Source organism: Gobio gobio, assembly GCF_949357685.1.
Source record: "Gobio gobio genome assembly, chromosome: 8".
Taxonomy (NCBI): Eukaryota; Metazoa; Chordata; class Actinopteri; order Cypriniformes; family Gobionidae; genus Gobio; species Gobio gobio.
In genome coordinates, this window is record NC_137114.1 from 37,078,501 (window position 1) to 37,098,522 (window position 20,022).

Below are 20,022 nucleotides of genomic sequence, written 5' to 3' on the forward strand. Positions count from 1 at the left end.
ATATTAGCTGTGACTATATGCTTACTCATAATGCTCAACATGGGGTGACACACTGTTGCTGCCTCTCGCTGTTTCATCAAGGTCCTGGGGGTCTATTTGTCATCTATTTTGAATCATGCCTATTAGCATTTTTGCTACTGAGCTCCCATTGCAAAGGGACCCACTGTATGAAATTAGGTGGTCCGGACATGTTGACTGCAGGGAATACACAAGTTCTTATTAGGGAACCTTTGTATCAACGGCTAGGTCTTTCCCCCCCCCCTGTGCACACTGGGCATCTCGCCACTGGTGTCCTTGTGCTAGGCTAGCAATCAGCGTTGGTGGCTAGATGTGATAATTAGCATGCAGATCCATTCACAGGCATATCTCGCATGGCATAATTGTACCAACTTTTGCTTCATCCTCTACCCACTGTGCCTATGTATGTAATCAAAAAATTGTATGTGCCTACATTCATGTGGAAACAGATTGTTTGTTGATTCCTGTTACTAATTTTACTTGTGTGCGAACCTGTGCACATACTGCAAGTTGTGAAATATCTGATCATGTAATATAACCTTTCTAATAAATGACAAGACTCTTTCGAACACAGCTGAAAGTTTTGCATTTTACTCACATTTACAAGGTAACACAATTCCAAAAGGTCACCCATAGTGACAGTAGACGTTATCTATTATGTGATTACATTCACACAGATTGTAATCCACACTGTCATAGCATAGAATCAGCTAGTCAGTGACCGGTGTGTATGGAGTGAGATAAAAATCTCTCTATTAAAACTGTTCATCTATATTATAAGCAATTTCATTTTTTTTTTTTAAATCATATACTACATTACGTCTAGTTCACTCTAAAGAATGAGCAGTCTATGACCTCTTTGTCCAGTGAGGTTTTTTTTTTTTCAGGCAAAACATTTCTCATGTAGCTCAAGGAGATTTCACATGCATATTAAGATGTAAGAATTGACAAGGACGGAAAATATTTAAAGGCACAGTATGTAAGTTTTACCACTAGAGGTTGCTTATTCAAAACAAAGGCGCCACGAATGAGCGTGGAATCGTGGGAGTTGTAGTCTTGACTCTTCACCACCACAGCCGATGGAAAGGAATCCGACGGACTCGGGCAAAAATCATGTTCAGGAATGAGCGAATTTATTAAAATTGTATTAATGCGAATGCTAATGAGAGAGACCTGTGTGAAACACTGGTCTCTGAGCATTCATTATGTTCGTAACACTGGTTAAAACACTGGATTTACACATTGTTGGAAACTTTTGGAATAAAGTACGTACACAGGTCAACAAAATATATAACATTGTTCTAGTGGTTTTTGGATATTTTAATCTAAAAACCTTACATATTGTGCCTTTAATGTTGCATAGTGTGCTTTGAATTTTACCCAAGATCTCATTGGGGTCACATATTAAAATCTGACAAGCAACTATTCAAATGCACATGAAGAATTTGCACAGTGTGAAAAAACCATGAACCGCATGGCTTTAGTTCTGTCACACAAACACACACGCAGTGACATTCTACCATTATGTTTCATAAATCTTTTGGGTCAAAAACTCTTGTTTATTCATCTGAGAAATGGTTGACTTGATGAGTAATGTAGTGTAGTGTGAATGCATTGTAGATCATCTAATTAAGTCTCTCACACCTCCAGAGAACTGTCAAAATGAGACATCAATTCTCACAGCTCTCCAAGGGAAATGACAAAACCATATAATAGCAAAACAACGTGCACTTGCTCCTGTGAAATTATCCTCACTTTAGCTCCTGCCACCTACAAAAGGTCAGGCTCACTCTGTTGGACATTTCATAGAACTATGCCTATCCTCAGAAATATAGAAGTGTTCCAGTGCGAGCTATGTGCCTGGTATGTGTCTTAAGGTTAAAGTGTGCTGCAGAGTGTGCAGTCCATTATCAGAGGCAAAAGCCTGTCATTTGATTGAACTCCGACTGTCAGAGCCCTCTTGAGAGTGTCTGGACTTGAGAGTGAGAGGCTCTGGGGGCAAATTTCCGAACAGTGATCTATATCAGTCCTGCAGTGATTCTTAGAGGCTTGTGAGGCTGAGGGGGTTTAGAAGATGTTCTGCATCACTTTCTGACATGGGTCTGAGCTAAAGGAACAGAACTAACTGCTTATCGTATAAATGTCAGAGGGGATGGGAAAGGTACCCCAGCCAAAACACCTGATATTTTCCTGGCTACTTGCTATTAGCAGAGAAAAAGAAGGCAAGAAAAATAAGTCAAAAAGAGCAGGCAACATATAGTTGTGGTTTGCCGATATTCCCCTTGGCCTTGGTGGGTTCAAAGACAGGGTATTCCCAAACAGATTTCCTCCTGAACTAAAAGCTGCACTGTAAATCTTTGTTTAACATCAGGAGTTTTCATTCAAGGTCAAAGAGATGTACTCTGAGGGAATCTTGAGCCTGTATCACTAATGTCCACAGCAACATCAAAACAAAGCTGAGAGCCTGAGTATTCTTTTTAGTCCTCATGACAGAAAAGCCCACCAACAACAAAGCCTTCGTTTTCAGATAAGAACATCGAATATTGGCTGGAACACCTCTCCAGAGCTGCAAAACCTCCTTACTGTCTGAGTGCTCCTTCTGATTAGTATGTGCCGCGAATCTTCAGAGGCAACTGTCAGGGACAGGGCTTTCAGATGATTGGTTCTCCTTCACCGCTACCTCGGAGATGAGCGTCAGGCAGATGGCAGGGTTGCGGGAGGCACAGTGAGAGAATAGCTCCTGCCCACTACGTCTGCAGGGGCAGAGGTAACCCCGCAGGTGCATGCGGACCTTGCTGTGCAACGAGGCATAGATGAAGGGGTTGTAGCAGGCTGAGCTCATGGCTATCAGGTGGCAACTGACCTGCAGAACATTGACGTAGCGTTTGTCCACAATCTGGAAGTCTGAGTCTAGATCCAGAAGGAGATTGAGGACTTGCAGTGGGAGCCAGCAGAGGGCAAAGGCAAGCACAGAAGCCACCAGAAGGGAGAAAGTCTTGCGCCGCTGCTTGCTCCATCGCTGCTGGCTATGGGAGGGCTCCCCAGGCAATGTGTGTTTGCGCAGGTGCACACTGATGGCACAGTAAGAGATGCTTACAGACAGCAGTGGGATCATGTAGGACGCCAACAAGAAGAAGCAGGAGTAGAGTAGGCGCTGTCGTTCGGTACCCAGCCAGAACTCCTCGCATACTACCAGCTCCATTCCACTTGGTCGCAGGTCCACATAGCGTGTGTGAAGGGAAGGGGGAGCGGCAAGGGCCAACGAAACTGCCCAGACGCCCAATGCCACAGCACCACAGCCCCACACGGAGATACGCCTCCGTATCGGGTACGCCACCACCACGTAGCGGTCCATGGCGATGGCAGTGAGGGATAATACAGAGGCGAAGACCGTTGCACCTTGCAGCAGAGGAATAAGGTGGCACATTGGCCGTCCGAATGCCCAACCACGTGCATCAAAAGCGTACGACGCGGTCAACGGCACACAGCTCAGGCACATCAGCAAATCCCCAGCTGCCAGGTTGCCAATAAAGAAATTGGTGGCATTGTGGAGCTTCTTGTCTGACAGAATGCAGGCAAGGAGGAAACTGTTCCCGACACCAGCTACAACAACAACTAAGGCGTAGAGCGGAATAAACAGAGGTTTGAAGCGCCACAGCAGCTGGGTTCCTGAGAATTTATCCAGGGGGTCTGTTCGATTCGAAGCTCCGAGGGTTGCGTTAAAGCCAGCTAGAACTTGTTCCAGGAGAGGATCCATTTCTACCTGTAACAAAAACATTCATGAACAACTACGATGTCCATCACGCACACACCGGTACACATTCACTCACTCAACTGTTAGAGATAAACTGAGTGTGAGATTGGCACATGGAAACGCTGTTGCCATGCTCTTGATGGAACCCTTTTAAAGACTTTTTCCTTCTGTCTTGATGAGACTTGAGCACCCTCTAAGCGCAAAGCAGAATGGCTGCGTTCCACAGATCCAATTAATTGTCAAAGCTGTTTATTTTTTCTCCAAGTGAGTCATAAAGTCTAATTACAGTGTTATGATTTAGAATTATCTAGAGGAAACTTTTTTTAAAGCCACGTTGTCTGGCAGAGGTAATTAATATGGATCTATTGGATATCAGGCCTTATGAATGGAGAAAAATGAGCATTTGATGACTATAATTACTTCCTGAGTATATATCAAACACCATTACACAGAATTTTTTTGTGTGATTACATGAATGCATGATTACAGTAGCAATCATATCACAGTAGGTATGAGTGGAAAAGGCCACAAAGTAATAATAATGATAATAAATATCATGTGTTAATCAACTAATAACTAACTAATGCCTTATCTAATTTTGCCTAAATTACAATTTGCACTAGGATACAATGCGTTCCAAATATGCCATCATTTTAAACAGTGATGGAGATTTAGTACAAATAAAAACACTGATATTACTGTGTCAAATGAGAAATGTAATCTGATGGCGGCATCAGCCGCCAGTAAAGCTGTCAGGCAGCTGGTGGTCAGAATGAGACAAAACAGATGCAGTGATGTTGCAGACTGATCAAATTTGAATCAGTTTTTAATCATTAGCTAGGACTAAAGCAATTGAATACAAACTTGATTACTCAATCAAATTGAATTAAATCCACTCTTTTTTAATTAACAATGCAACACAAATGCAACAATCCACTACTGTATGTGTGGAAAAGTAATGAATAAAAAGTGTTTTAAAAAAGAAATGCCATTTACAGCTCAGGTTTGAAAAGGCACATGCAATGTGAATGAAAAGCAAGTGCGTGTTTGTGAGAGGAAATGAAAAAGGCAGAAAGAAAGAGTACCTGCTGCTCAAAATCTTGATGTATAGCAAGGTGCGGCTTTGATGTTCCTCAGTGTTGGTCCACAGTTAAGTTATTGTTCATCTCCACATTTCCACATCCATAAATGATACTCTGTGCCCAGTTTTCCATGCAGTAGTGTGTATCTGATGTCATTTACCACTGTCTCACAGGAGGAGAGTGGATAGTGAGGTGCAGACCACCGACTCAATGGTCTGTGGTGGAGTGGGTTGCTGGAGGCTGAGAAGGAATGAGAGAGAGAGAGAGAGGGGGGGAGAGGGAGAGGGAGAAAAGGGGAGAGTGACTCTGTCTTCTGTCACAACCGCAATAAGAACAAGACTGAAAAGAGACACGGTTCTCCTTCTGAGACCAACCTCTTTCTTTCACTCACTCTCTCTCTAAATGTGAATACACACAGAGGCGCGACTCAGTCTTTAATCTCTTTTTGAGATCGTTTTTCACTTTCCCAGCTTGCTATCTGTGAGCTGCTGATAATTTTGGAAATATAAGTGTGGCAATGCACGTGATTGGAACTCTAATGCTCACCACACAGAATAAAACAAAAAACAAAAAACAAAACAGGTGGTTGCTGAATTCCCTAGAGCAGTTGGTGGCTTCTTCAAATTCTATGGGATCTTTGGCTTTGTGGACATTTAGAAAATAAATATAACACTCTTAAAATACTTTTCACACTCTAATAGTTTAAAGGTCCCATGGCATGACATTTTCATTTTATGAGGTTTTTCAACATTAATATGAGTTCCCCTAGCCTAAATATTGTCCCCAAGTGGCTATAATTTTTTGATCGGTGTAAACCGAGTTCTGGCTGTCTTTCTCTGCCTTTGAGAAAATTACAGCTCAGACGAGCTGATCTTGAATTTTCCTGTTATGATGTCATAACAGATATGGTTATCTCCCTTTCCTCCGCCCAGAGAATTTGGCATGCCCATGCGAGCGCCATGTTTGTTTGTCCTCGAGAGATCATGGCTTGTGAACGAGTGAATGCTGGCAGTTTCTCAGTGTTTGGATGTACAAATGAAAACAGAAGTTTTTTCAGTTCCTTCTGATCTGTGATCAGTGATTTCTGATGTGTAGCTAATAATTCAAGTTCACACAGAACTTTATCATTCATGCACAAGCTGCGGCTTCTCTCTCTCCCGACATAACAGTGTTTTCGTGTTTTCTATCTTGCGAGTCAGTGTTTTTGTACGTCCTCGTCATGTCTATCTGTTCTAAAATGTGCATACAGTTGTGAGTTTCTGCTCAACATCGGCAGAGCCACATCTTTAGAGATAAACCTCACACACGCCGAAGCTCGGGCTGCACTGGCCTTCAACATCACCGACCCCCAGTACTGCATCTGGCCCACAGCGGAGGCGCCATACGCGGCGCGAGATTAAGCAGAAGGGGGGTAAGTGCGGGGTATCCGGGCTAGGCTAGCCAGCTATCCCCACAATAAACTGGATTACATTCGATTACTGCGCTGTTGTGTCTTTGTTTGCGCTGTATACTCAATGCGCGTCACTGACGCTTTTCATATGATAGGAAACTATCTAAAAATAATGCTATAATCAACATTTACTCGTTCATCTCGACAGCTGTAATGGTACATTACATGTGTTACAAAGTTGGTAGAATAAGGAGGAAGACGGGCTCGGCGTGACTGGGACTGTTTATTCAGAACTCTCAGATACAAACAAAATAAACTTGCACTGACAGCACTCTCACAACTCGATATCACTTTGTTAGCAATCTCTGGTCCACTAGTGATGTCTGGTTCGCGACCGAATTGTTCTTTTGAACAGGTTCTTTTTAGTGAACTGGTCGAACCAGTTCACCAAATCGGGCTGAATCGTTCTAAACGGTTCACGTCTCGAGTCAACGCTGATCCATAATTTACTAAAGTTACTAACTTTCTGACATGAGTGACAGTCCCTCCGACTAGAAATAAACTAATAACCTGAAGTATATGCTAGTAACTACAACAGTTCACTGAACTGAGACGTGCTGAGAGAACTGATGAGAAGTGAACTCAGGTCCATCCGTCTATCTGGCAGGCTCGTGCCTCGTAGACCTCGTTAAACCACGCCCCCTCCACTACAAGTTCTACTACTCATTTCAAATGCAAAGATGTCAGCCAATCACAACAGTGGGCGTTTTTACTGAAGTCTCACAGCAGATACGCCCTTTGAAACAGGCCATTCAGGCAGAGGGCAAATATCAGTATAGAAAAAATGCCTTTTATTTCTAAATTATGACATTTTATGATGTAAAAATCATACTAACAATATAAGTACACAGAATATATTATAAATAAAATAAAAAATCCAAGCCATGGGACCTTTAATTTGTCTAGGAAGAGTTTCCAACAGTAGCCTATATAGATTACAGAATTTTGTCATTATAAAATGTCATTAATATTTTCCACCTCAGTGTAATTTCCATCACGTCTCAATAGTATTGTGCATTAGTGATAAAAATTACATTTACATTTTTTAGGGAATAAACAGTCATGAGTAACGCATGAATAAATAATTAATGGTAAAAAAATATTGTTTATTAGCCTACGTATTTTGTAGTTTTCATTTCATCTGCTGTCAAAACTGTGCTAAATACATACGCCCTATAACATAGGCTATGGCAACCGAGCCAGGAACATATCATTCACAAAAAGGCAACATTGTAGCCTATAGTGCATAGAGCAGATCAATTAGGGGGCACGTAGCTCTAACAAAACAAAAACAAAAAACAACAACAACATAAACCTCTATTCAGTGCACATTTAAAGGAAGTTCATGTTAACTGAACGAATATCCTGGCCCTGAACAAGAGGCTGAGCTTAACCCCCACGTACATAACATAACATTTAGCTTCCTTAAAAAAGCAACATTGCATTCGATACGGTAGTCTATAGTGCACATTAAGCTTATTAATAGCATTAATGTAATGTTAAGTTAAGTAATGTTAGAACATTAAGTTCTTATTAATATTAATAGTCTCATTCTGCTGTCAGGCCACGGCGGGCCTACATTTAAAGAAAACCATGGCCTACCTTACCTGGCTACACAAGGCGGAGTCGCCTGGGTTTTGAATTAAAGATGCTGATGATCTCGTCATAAACCAGTGTTTCTGTCAGTTCTCTTTCGAAAGACAACAGGGTCAAATTGTTCAAGCGTTCAGTTACCATTGATGCTCTCAAGCGAGGGTTGATCCTGTGTGGAGAAAAGTCTTTCAACACTGCAGGACATCATGGGTAGTGTGAGGATGGCATTTAACAGACGGTTCATTCCGGGGAAAATATCAGCAGCGCAGGCATCCAACAATTCAATTAGTGAGGGCATTTTGTCTTTGTCAGCTTTGCCCTTGATGAATTGGGTAAAAAAGGCAAATTCTGCATCTGTTATCCCGTTATCCCATACAAGCTGCATGGAGATTTTAGCAGTTCTTGTGTGCCAAAAGTGGTGGATCCTGGGATGAGGGCAGCTGAAGCTTGCATTATTCCGTAGGAGTTGTCTTTAAATCGGCTGTTCAATTCAGCCACCTGGTTGTCCAGAATACAGTTCCAGAGTGCCCTCAGATCCCCATTATTCTTGATAGCAGATGTTTTTCCCAATGTTGTGGTGATAATAGACTGACTAAACTTTCACTCACGAGACAATATCACATCCCAGCATGCCATCTCGTATTTATCCCTCCTCCGTCAATCTGAGCACTTTGTCAAAGTCACCATCTGAATCTGAATCATCTCGAAAAGTGGCACAGGTGGCTTTCAATGTTTCAATTAAGGAGATGCAGTCTGTCACACAGATTGCTGGACTTTGCAGTCCCTTTGTGGCAAAATCGCTGCACTGAAACAACTTGCAAAATACAAGCATAAAAATTAACTTTTTTGTTTGCATCTGTGGAAATAGGTTATCTGCATCTAGTTTTGTCTGTCCGCTTGTCTCCGAATACTCAGCAAGAGTCTCAAGTAACACGTCTAGCATATCTAAGACTTAATGAACAGATCCTGATTTGGAGCACCACCTGGTTTCACATGACCTTTCCAGTTCCTTTCATGGGTGTTCTGGTTGCATTTCCTTCTGAAGCTCCACAAGCCGAGCGTGCCTCTGGGCCGGCCCAAGTTGTGTATTTGATTGATGACAGTGAAAAAAGTACTGCCGTTTCCAGATGATTCCGCAGCAGTACAAAAAACTAAATTCAGTCTGTGGGAATTACAGTGTACATGCACACCCATACAGAATTGTAATATATGTAGTAAAGTAAAAACATATATGAAACCTATTAGAAATTGGAACAATTCCATATATTGACATATAAATTTATCCCATATATTATATATGTTTATGCATGTATAATACATATTTTGACATACACTCACCTAAAGGATTATTAGGAACACCTGTTCAATTTCTCATTAATGCAATCATCTAATCAACCAATCACATGGCAGTTGCTTCAATGCATTTAGGGGTGTGGTCCTGGTCAAGACAATCTCCTGAACTCCAAACTGAATGTCAGAATGGGAAAGAAAGGTGATTTAAGCAATTTTGAGCGTGGCATGGTTGTTGGTGCCAGATGGGCCGGTCTGTGTATTTCACAATCTGCTCAGTTACTGGGATTTTCACGCACAACCATTTCTAGGGTTTACAAAGAATGGTGTGAAAAGGGAAAAACATCCAGTATGCGGCAGTCCTGTGGGCGAAAATGCCTTGTTGATGCTAGAGGTCAGAGGTGAATGGGCCGACTGATTCAAGCTGATAGAAGAGCAACTTTGACTGAAATAACCACTCGTTGCAACCGAGGTATGCAGCAAAGCATTTGTGAAGCCACAACATGCACAACCTTGAGGCGGATGGGCTACAATAGCAGAAGACCCCACCGGGTACCACTCATCTCCACTACAAATAGGAAAAAGAGGCTACAATTTGCACGAGCTCACCAAAATTGGACAGTTGAAGACTGGAAAAATGTTGCCTGGTCTGATGAGTCTCGATTTCTGTTGAGACATTCAGATGATCAGAATTTGGCGTGAACAGAATGAGAACATGGATCCATCATGCCTTGTTACCACTGTGCAGGCTGGTGGTGGTGGTGTAATGGTGTGGGGGATGTTTTCTTGGCACACTTTAGGCCCCTTAGTGCCAATTGGGCATCGTTTAAATGCCACGGCCTACCTGAGCATTGTTTCTGACCATGTCCATCACTTTATGACCACCATGTACCCATCCTCTGATGGCTACTTCCAGCAGGATAATGCACCATGTCACAAAGCTCGAATCATTTCAAATTGGTTTCCTGAACATGACAATGAGTTCACTGTACTAAAATGGCCCCCACAGTCACCAGATCTCAACCCAATAGAGCATCTTTGGGATGTGGTGGAACGGGAGCTTCATGCCCTGGATGTGCATCCCACAAATCTCCATCAACTGCAAGATGCTATCCTATCAATATGGGCCAACATTTCTAAAGAATGCTTTCAGCACCTTGTTGAATCAATGCCACGTAGAATTAAGGCAGTTCTGAAGGCGAAAGGGGGTCAAACATTAGTATGGTGTTCCTAATAATCCTTTAGGTGAGTGTATTCTGTATGTAAAAATATTATATATATATATATATATATATATATATATATATATATATATATATATATATATATATATATATATATATATAAATATATATATATATTTCTGATAGCTGTGAATATATGTATATATATATATATATATATATATATATATATATATATATATATATATATATATATATATATATATATATATATATATATATATATACATATATTCACAGCTATCAGAAATTCCATATATTGACATATAACTCAATTCCACATATTGTATATGTTTAAATTATATATGTGACAAATATCATAGAGTCTTAGTATAGATTTTATGTATAAAACAAATTATATATTTTTAATTTTACTTATTGTCAGGTGTGGCAAGGGATGAAGGACTCAAGGATGCAGAGGTTAATGGGCCTTTTATAAGACTTCAAAAATAAACAATCAAAACAAAAAAAAAACCTTCATGCTTGTAACTGGCTCGCCATAGTTTTTTTTTTTTATTCAATAAGAAAGCCTCATAAAAGGGGAATTCACTTTTGCCAATATTTTGTGTTCAAAATAACTGTAAGAGTCTCAATGAGGGAGTGAAAATAAATTGTATCTATTGAATCACTGAATGATAACATACATAGTAATAATTTGCACCTGGGCGAAATCCAAGACAGCATTGTGAATATCAAATCACAACACTGAAAGTAAACAAATAAACAGTAAATCAAACTCAAACCCAAAATACTAAAGTGATACACAAATAAACAAAAAACTGCAAAAAAAATATATATAGAAGGTGTACCAAACAATCCAAAATGCCATAGAGGGAAAAGGATATGGGCTACACTCTGCAATGCAAGTCTTTTATCTGAGTGTTGTAGAAGTCCCAGTCTTTGTTAAGTCCCAGCAGGCAATGAAGATATACAATCCTAAATCCTAGATAAGGCACTGGCACAATCCAACACAGATAAGAAGTAGATATCAGCGCACTCAAGCCCCATAACAGAGTCCTCTGTGAGCTTCTCTGCAAACTTCCAAACACTATGAATTACATTTTTATGGGTACATAAAATGTGCATTTGAATAAAATTGTAACGCATTAGAATGTACAATTCACTTAACTCCTCAAACACAATGTGATTCCAGGCATTTTCAGGCATTTTCACCCATAATCCATTGCCATGCCTCTCCTATGCTACTCGCAACCTTAAAACCACTTCCTCCCTTTCTTGCCCTCTAGAGGACAGGATGAAAAAATCACCTCTGTAACAGGGTAACCGTTACATGCTACACAGAACAAAACATGAAAGTACACGGCTGATGATGAGCACGAGCCGTGTGCTAAACAAACACACACAACACATGGACAAAAGAGTGTATACTGCCCAAGCAAAACTACTTGCTCACACGAGACCAAGCGAATGCTCATACTGTATGCTCACAACGGGGGGAAAAACACATGGAGCATTAATGTCCGAAGCCTGAACCAAAACCAACCTAGAATGAAATGCCAGGATTCAAACACCACTATATAAATCCATGTAAAATCCTACACAAGCATACTGAATGTTTGCATATATGTTGTTTAAATAAACTTACATATATAAATTAGACATATATTGTTTACATATATGGCATTAACATACAGTACCATATAAAAAGTCATCATATAAATCATTTTAATATATGTATATATAATAATTCTTCTATGGGTATTTCATACATGGTATAAACCTACCATCTTCATGTATCGTGAGGATGTATATATGTGCTAATAATATATTGCCTTCAATGAAACATACCTACAGTATATGACATCCCTACTTGGATATAGGGACATTTCCATATGTGCAGCTTTGGGATATGTCTCTTTCAAGATAGCTTAATGCCTCCTCTGTGCCCAGACATGACCGATGCCCCATCGAAAAAGAACCGGACACAGAGAGAAGGGTCCAAACCAAGTGGTTCTAGGATTTCAAGGATACTCTGTGATATTCCTTGAGCAGACAGGTCAGCTGTTTTGACAAAGCCTAGCGCTCGTTCTTTGATTGTCCCACTATGGATAAATCGAACACAGACAGCAACTAGCTCGCGTCATACTAACTCATCTGCAAGGATAGCATAATATGTGGGCCAAGCCTGTTCTTGCATCTAAGTTTTTATCTTCCTGAGTAGAAGTGAAGCGGCAGCCTCAAGCAGCTCATCCTGAATGTGGTGGGACAAGAGTGTGGAATTTCGTGGCAGTTCAACAAGTCAAAGTTTTTTATTTCTAGATCATACTTCGATATCGAATAACTCCAAAAAATTCCCCTTGTTTAACGCTTCCTGTGTTTCCCGGTGCCCACTCAGGGGAATCTCCATTTTGGCACACTGCATGACAACATCCAGCACAACTTTGATGTGCTGTCGATTACGTTCAATGAACGAAACAGAATCTCTGTGCATCTGACTTAATACAGTACCGCTGCCTTGGTGCGCATGACTTTGTTTGTAGGAGTGTAATTTTACAAGTGCAGAAGCATGCACATTGCTAGCCTGATGCTTCTCACAGACCTGCCTGATACGTTTCCAATTTTTGAAACCCTCTTTAGTAAAAGTCACCTCAGTGTGAAAAAACTTTTTTTTTTTCAACATATTGTAATGTTTTTGAGCTCTAGTGTGATTCTCAGCAAGAGTTTTCAAACAAAGACACTAAAAATAAAAGTCTCTAGAAGGAGGTGGATTTCAGGATAGATTTACGTGCACAGTATGCAAATGCAATCTAAGCGTGAAACAAATGTACTGATTATGTACTCTGAATTTCGCTAAAATGAAAACTGATGTTTCAATGAATTCATGGAAGTTAAGTTTCCATAATCAGCAATCATTGTTTGACGACATTTACACATTTAATTCACATGCATTCACGGTAAATGTTTTATCTCCCTAAAGGGACAACTGAAGACTTGAGTGTGTTTTCAATTTGGACAGTCAAACTGACATAGAGTGGATGTGTTTGGGGTTTGGCAGGAGGCTAAAACACAATGAATTACCATGTTGTTGATGCCCTGAGAAGGGTGAACTAAAAATGGCCAAAAAAGAGGGCGAATAGAGTGAATTTTAAAGGTTAATTGCAGTTGTGCCTGTCTAAGTAAATGTCTTGGCATAGCTAGCTTTCTGAATTTGGCCGCTGGCAAAGCCTTTAGTGTAAGATAATCAACACTAATAATTTTATCCCTCGTGTCATGAGGATTTTGACCTCTTCAGTCATCCGACCCTTGTTCGACCCCAGCGACCACTCTCACACTGTGAACGGTGGTGTCATATGCGAGCGGTTGTTTTTTTTGACGAGGGGCGAATAAAGGGATGAAAAAGAGCAAAGGAAAAGTTATAGATTCACTGGACATAGTATTGGCTCTGGTTAAACTTGGTTAAAACTCATTTAGTGGAAATGATCCAGAATCAGAATGCCAGACTCAGACGGTGACCTTTTTGAAAAGTACAAAGCCCTTTTCTAGTCAGTCACAAAGGTCTTTGTGACATATATTTTTTAATGAAACAGGATATTAAACAAGATAACAATGTGTTTTATCTATTATGAATTGATTGGGTTTCAAAAAGTAATAAAGTGTTTCCTCCGGGTGCTCTAGTTTTCCCGAAACTATCCAAAGACATTCAGGATAGGTGGCTTGGATATGCCAAATTGGCTCTAGGAGTGTGTGTGTCCCAGGTTGTGTCAGGATCTGTCGTAAAACCTGTGATAAATCCAATGTGTGTGTGTGGATAATTCCGATAAAGACCCTGTAAATGAGCATATCTTTTTTTTTTGCATACATAACAGTATGTGTACATAAATGTTATCATCAACAAAGTATGTGCGTATTGTAGACAACAACAGACTGCGACGTTGACGAGTGCTTGTGTGAGTGTTTTAATAAATACAGGCAACCTAGTTTAAACGAGTACGAAGACATTTTAAAAACCTGGGGCACAAGATTTTCACTGTGCAGCAATAAGATCTGTGTCTCTTGTATCTGTGATAAACAAAACTTGACGTGTACGTGTATATAAAAATACTGAGGTAAAAACAGTAGTAGAACAGACCATTATAACAAGCCTGACAACAGGTTCCCCGACCTCCAGAATGAGGCAGCGCATTCTTCAGTGATTACGCGTGCGCCTGTAAAAAGGACAAACAACCGCGCCATCCCAAATACTGAAAACGTGTGACGAGTGGCCACTGTTGGTAAATCTGCCACATATATGAACTCACACACAGTATCTTCTTCTGGTTTACAATTTGTCTTCTGTCTGTTTTTAGGTAGGTTACTGCTTCTCTCGACCGGTGGAGGTAGCCTACTTCTCTGTTTGTGCTTTAACACTTTCTTAATCCTCCTATTATGCTAAAATAAATAATTACATCCATTATGGGTCAAATCGACCCACACTATTTAAACACACTCGACAGGCAAATATTCAATTGAAAATGCAAATGTCATTTCCTAAACCTAACCTTAATGGAATCAAGAGTCAAGAATCTGTTATAAACCCCAATGGCTTTGGAGCAAAACAACCTATTGATATAATTCACATATAGGCTATTATGATTTTATAATCCCTTCAAATGTGAAGAGTAGTTAAAATGCTGTCAGTTCCACTCTAACTCCCAACATGCCAAACATAGCCAAAATAGCTGATCGATTTTGAGAATGGAAATCCTTGTACTTCAAAAGTGGCTTGCCGCCAGCCGGCCGTGGTCCATTAGACGGAAGCAACCACCAGAGAAAATGAAGCAGTCGCAAGAAATGGGTGTGACGTATTCAGCGGCAAAGGTTTCATCCCCAGCGGGACGCACCTATAGCCAACAGCTCAGGGCCGGCAGCAAAAAGAAGCAGTGCAGATATTTTTTGCTATCTGGGAAGCGTCCTCTGACCCTTCATGCTTTTAGTGTTCAGCATGTCTCAGTTTATTCATTTCCACTCACACTGGAGATAAATAACATGGCGAGAACATTGAAGGTGCTGCTCGGCTAGAAGCTCCACTTCCAGATGAAAAACAAACAGAACTGAGACATAGGCTACAAGAACTTTAATTACAATAACCTTAAGAAGGAATGGCGTATTCTTGTGCAGTATTCCAGTGCAGTACAGCACTCTTAAGATGAAATTAACAGCACCTAGAAATCCTGCTCCAGCCTACATCAGATCAATCTACAAATGTACATTTTTCCCAGAATCTTAACCGAAGATTGGAAATTATTAGTATGTCATGAAGACCCTAGTTAATTTAGCTCCCTTACTGATTTTTATTGGCCACCTGTTGAAATCTCTGGATCCAGATGGAGAACCATGTGAATTAGCATGTGAAGTGGGGGTTGAGGAGGGCTTTAGCTTATGGTTTTTCTACTTAATACACTACAACATTATGTAATACTTATCAGATAAATAGTTTAAAAGTTTGAAATTAGATCATAAGAAATGTAATGAAAAATCCTTCTTATTAAGTTCTAATTTATGTCTTCTCTTCAGACCTCTGGTTGAAACACGGGGTCTCAAGCAATGAAAAGGGAACTGGTTGTAACATAAACAATCATTATGTTTATGAACGGCTGTCTTTTTAGAGATTCAACCATATAGGCTCAGTCAACGCATTTTGAGGAATGTGCCCTTTTTAGATTTTTGAGAACTTGGTTGACTTTTATAGCATAAAAATGTTCAAATGCAGGAACTGGTTCAATCCTTTGATGTTTGAAATTCTATTACCATCTGAATGTTCACACCAGAGCTGAGAGAGAGACAATATAGGGGAGTTATGAAGTGTGGTTCAAAAGGAGCTGGCAGGCTGTGAAGAAGGATAACATGGATTTTTAATGGTTTTGTTGTGTTGTACATTTATTTTGTATACGCACTAGAAAGTCAAGTCTATTATACAGTCCCCCATACACACACAGTAAGTCAAAATGGACCAAATCTGAAACTGTATTTCATGCACCATTTATTTTAAATGCACTGATTTATGCATTTGTCTTTTGCACAGACCTTTGTTGCACAGCATTTCTTATTTTTTGACGGAGAGATGTGGAAGCTGGCTAGCCTGGACTCTACCACTTGTTGATGCCAAAAAGCCTTGCCCTGTCAGTGGCAGAGAGAAAGGTAGCAACATCTCTGGTCTTTCCATGTTGCTTGAGCGCTGCTGGAATGTCGTGCATGGATGGTAAAGGGTCTCCAGTGACATTTCCTCTGGTCACAGAATTCACTGAGTTTCCAATGTCAGGAAATAAAACACATCTTCGCCTCCTCTTCATGTGCCTGGATGGAGGTCTCGCATTAGAGGGCATGGCAGGGGTGAATGGAGGTGACTGGTTTAGGGAAGGGAATGTCAGCTTGCTTTTTCGGCTTGGGAAACAAGTTGATAAAAATGTATTTAGTCATTTGAAATAAAAAAAATTGTAAAGGTACATACATTTGTTTTCACAGAAAACTATTTTATGGTGTGCAAATTAGTTTATAAATAAAATGAATAATGCATAGGCTATAGATTCCGTTCACTTAATCTTAGAAAAATGTTTTACAATGCACAACATACTTATAATTAATGAAATATTATTATGGTGGTGCGGCTATACAGATGTCGTAGATGAGCTTAAAATAATCAAACGATATCCATTAAGATGCAATCGATCTCATGCTACTGCTTACCTATTCATTGCGATCACAAATTGCTGAATATCTTCACTCAGTCGAACCTCTAAAAATGAATCTTAAATATGGCGTCATAATGCGGCTCATTCTGAAAATACTGCAGGCGTTCCATGGAATAATTCAAGCAAAACAACATACAAACGTTGTGTATCTTTAAATAAAAAAGAAGAAGAAGTTTATTTTGTCTTTGTATTCTTGTGGCACATAAATGAATGCGGGAATGAGAACGCGAGAACGCGCTATGAATAATACATGATTATTCTGACCTCTTGTGGTGAATTTACTCAATCGCTGAGAAATATTGAATGAAATATTTTCTGGTTTTAATCGTTTCGGTTCGGTTTTCAATTCAATTTCACTTTAGTGTTGGATTTTCTTCCCAAAATTGTCTTGCATCTCAGTATTTACTGTCTCATATTAATTCACATCGACATAAAATAATACGACACCAGACACTTGGGGAGAAAAACAAAAACAAAACAAAAACATGCAGTTTCAGTGCAACAGTTAAGTCTCTTCAGAATCTTTTCAAAAAGTTTTGGAAGTTGAAACACACCTAAAATCTCATGTGCCCATGTTCCGTAAATATATGTAGGCTATTTATTAGGTTATATTTAAAAATAATAATTAGGGAGACCAGGGACGTAACACTATAAGTTTGACAGTTCAGAAAATCTTCTTTTTGAGCTCACATGAGAAAGTGCATGTGACTGAACAAATGTATTGATTATATGACCAAAAAACAGATTTTCAGGTAAGAAAGTAACATTTTTAATCTGATTATGTTTTGCCTAGCAATCATTGAATTGTAGGTACACTTATTTAACTTATATGACATGAAGTAGCTATTTCTCTTGTTTATTTTGATGCTTTGAATTTATGCTAACTTCAAACCCGCGTGCTAATACTGTTAGCTACGTGATGGCTGTTAGGGGTGGGGATAGTTGTAACAGTTTCATAAAATGTTACAACCAACCCCTATGATGATTCCAATGAGTCGGTTATCAATCACATCTGTTGAGGCAAAGTCACATGAGTTTTTGTTGTGTGTGTGTGTGTATCAAGGGATTTATTCAGTAAATGTGTTTCCATCATAGTTTATGTGCATGTCTTCTTACCAGCTAAAAATTATCGGCCTCAATTGAATTGTGCACATTTTGTGTGCATCTTGATGTTTCCATCCAGCGTTTTTTTAAATAATTTTTTTATCAGTTTTTTTTGCAATATCTCAAAAATTCACATAAAAATAGGTGGAACTTGGAAACATGGCTGGTGACTGGACCATGTGACAGGAATACAGTACACATATATGCACACACAAACGCGTAGCAATTGCTTTGCACTATGTTTTAAAAAACAACAACAATACGTTTTTTGCAAGTTTAAATTGTTCACGTAGTTCAAAACAGTTTTTTCTTCTTCAATGATGTTTATGCAAAAATTGGATTGTGTATGTGTATATTTCATCAAATTATTTTATTTGACATTAACTCACATAATCTGTGATTGTGTAGTACATGTCCAAGTGAGTTATATTCGTAGCAGACAAATGTGGCTGCCATGTATCCAAATTTGAGACATCTAGAACAAATACAAATAAATAAATAAAATAAAAATAAAAATCACAGTTACTGATGCTCAAACAAAAAGTGTTGCAACCATCCCCGATCTCTCCTACTTGGCATTTACGCGAACACGTTTTGTTAATAAAAACAGAATCACTCTCCCCAATAGGCTTGTCTATTGCCAAAACTATATCTTTGCCATCAATGCCAAGCATTTTAGAGATTAAAAGGTGTTTCTCCCCAAAAAAATGGTATAAATATGTTTTTTTTTTTAAAAAGTGCCAGAGTGAAAGTTTAGAAATTTCATAACTTTTAATGATGCATTCATTTATTTATTCTCCGAGGGTCACTTTACCAAAAATCAGTCAGTAAATACAATTCTAGACGTAAAATTCTATAGCCTAAAGCGATTTGGTTTGATCTAAAAATCCACGGCAACGATAATATTTATAAAAAAACATGTCTTTGCTGTGGAAAAGTGCTTAAAGGGCCACTTTAGGGTCTGAGCAGATGTACACACGTTTCCTTGTCCGGGTACTGCAGGGTTTTGGAAATCTAAGCTTTTCTTGCAGCTCGCAATTCTAAAGGATTTGGATGATGACCACCAAATGGTGAATGAAAGTCATGTTTCGGTGAAGTCATGGAGACGCTGTGAAGATTTACATGTTTAACAAGTTTGTTTGCCCATATAATTTTAAGATTAAATTTATTTGTCTTGCCGTCTACTGATGAGGAGCCCGATGAAGCAGCTTCGCTTCGAGTGCTGATATACCCCCACAGTGACTAAATATATAGGATATGATTATGTAGGGCAAGGTACCTAAGATAACGGTGGAGTTTGGGGAGGTGGTGGGATTCTGGAACAGCTGAGACTGAGGAGAGGTAAGCAGCTGTTTATATACTCTGGCTGTTGATTGGAAGATTAGATGGCCTCGCTCCTCTCCAAATTCGATTTAGGAACTTCACTAAGCGCGAGCATACCAACATGTTGAATATTTAGCCTACAATTCGAGATCGGGGTGGCTCCGAAGTTCTTCCGAGCAGATTCAGTCACTCTTAACACATCACAAGAAAATCTGAAGATAATGTAGAACCATCAAAATAATCGCCAAATTAATCGCATTTTTGTGTACCCAGCTGCGCACAAGTTCAAGATAGCTTATGATTTATAGATTTCACATCTAAAAAAAGGCGTAGCCTACACACGTTTTACTGTGCATACGTTCATTCTAGGAAATACACGAAGGCCTACGCATATTTGAGAAATGATCGTAAAATCAAATTTAAGCCGGTTTCTACACAACATTTTAAAAATGAGACCCCCGGTCGATGCCCTTTT

General features: G+C 39.5%; 1 protein-coding gene across 2 annotated transcripts; it reads right to left on the reverse strand.

The window, feature by feature from the left end:
* Positions 1 to 585: 585 nt before the first annotated feature.
* LOC307130221 (prolactin-releasing peptide receptor) lies at positions 586 to 8,822 on the reverse strand. 2 transcript variants are annotated; one of them, XM_079823176.1, is made up of 3 exons: positions 7,912 to 8,822; positions 4,858 to 5,094; positions 586 to 3,781 (listed from the first exon to the last, which is right to left on the reverse strand). In XM_079823176.1, the coding sequence occupies exon 3, from the start codon at positions 3,773 to 3,775 to the stop codon at positions 2,642 to 2,644; it is 1,134 nt and encodes a 377-aa protein (XP_079679302.1). In that variant the 5' UTR covers positions 3,776 to 3,781; positions 4,858 to 5,094; positions 7,912 to 8,822; the 3' UTR covers positions 586 to 2,641. The 2 variants fall into 2 exon arrangements, with proteins under 2 accessions (XP_079679302.1, XP_079679303.1); XM_079823177.1 differs by lacking the exon at positions 7,912 to 8,822 and having other exon boundaries at positions 592 to 3,777; positions 4,858 to 4,955.
* Between the last annotated feature and the right edge of the window lie 11,200 nt (positions 8,823 to 20,022).

Excerpts from the sequence above, each read along its gene's own strand:
- LOC307130221 (XM_079823176.1), bottom strand. The coding sequence starts at position 3,775 with ATGGATCCTCTCCTGGAACAAGTTCTAGCTGGCTTTAACGCAACCCTC.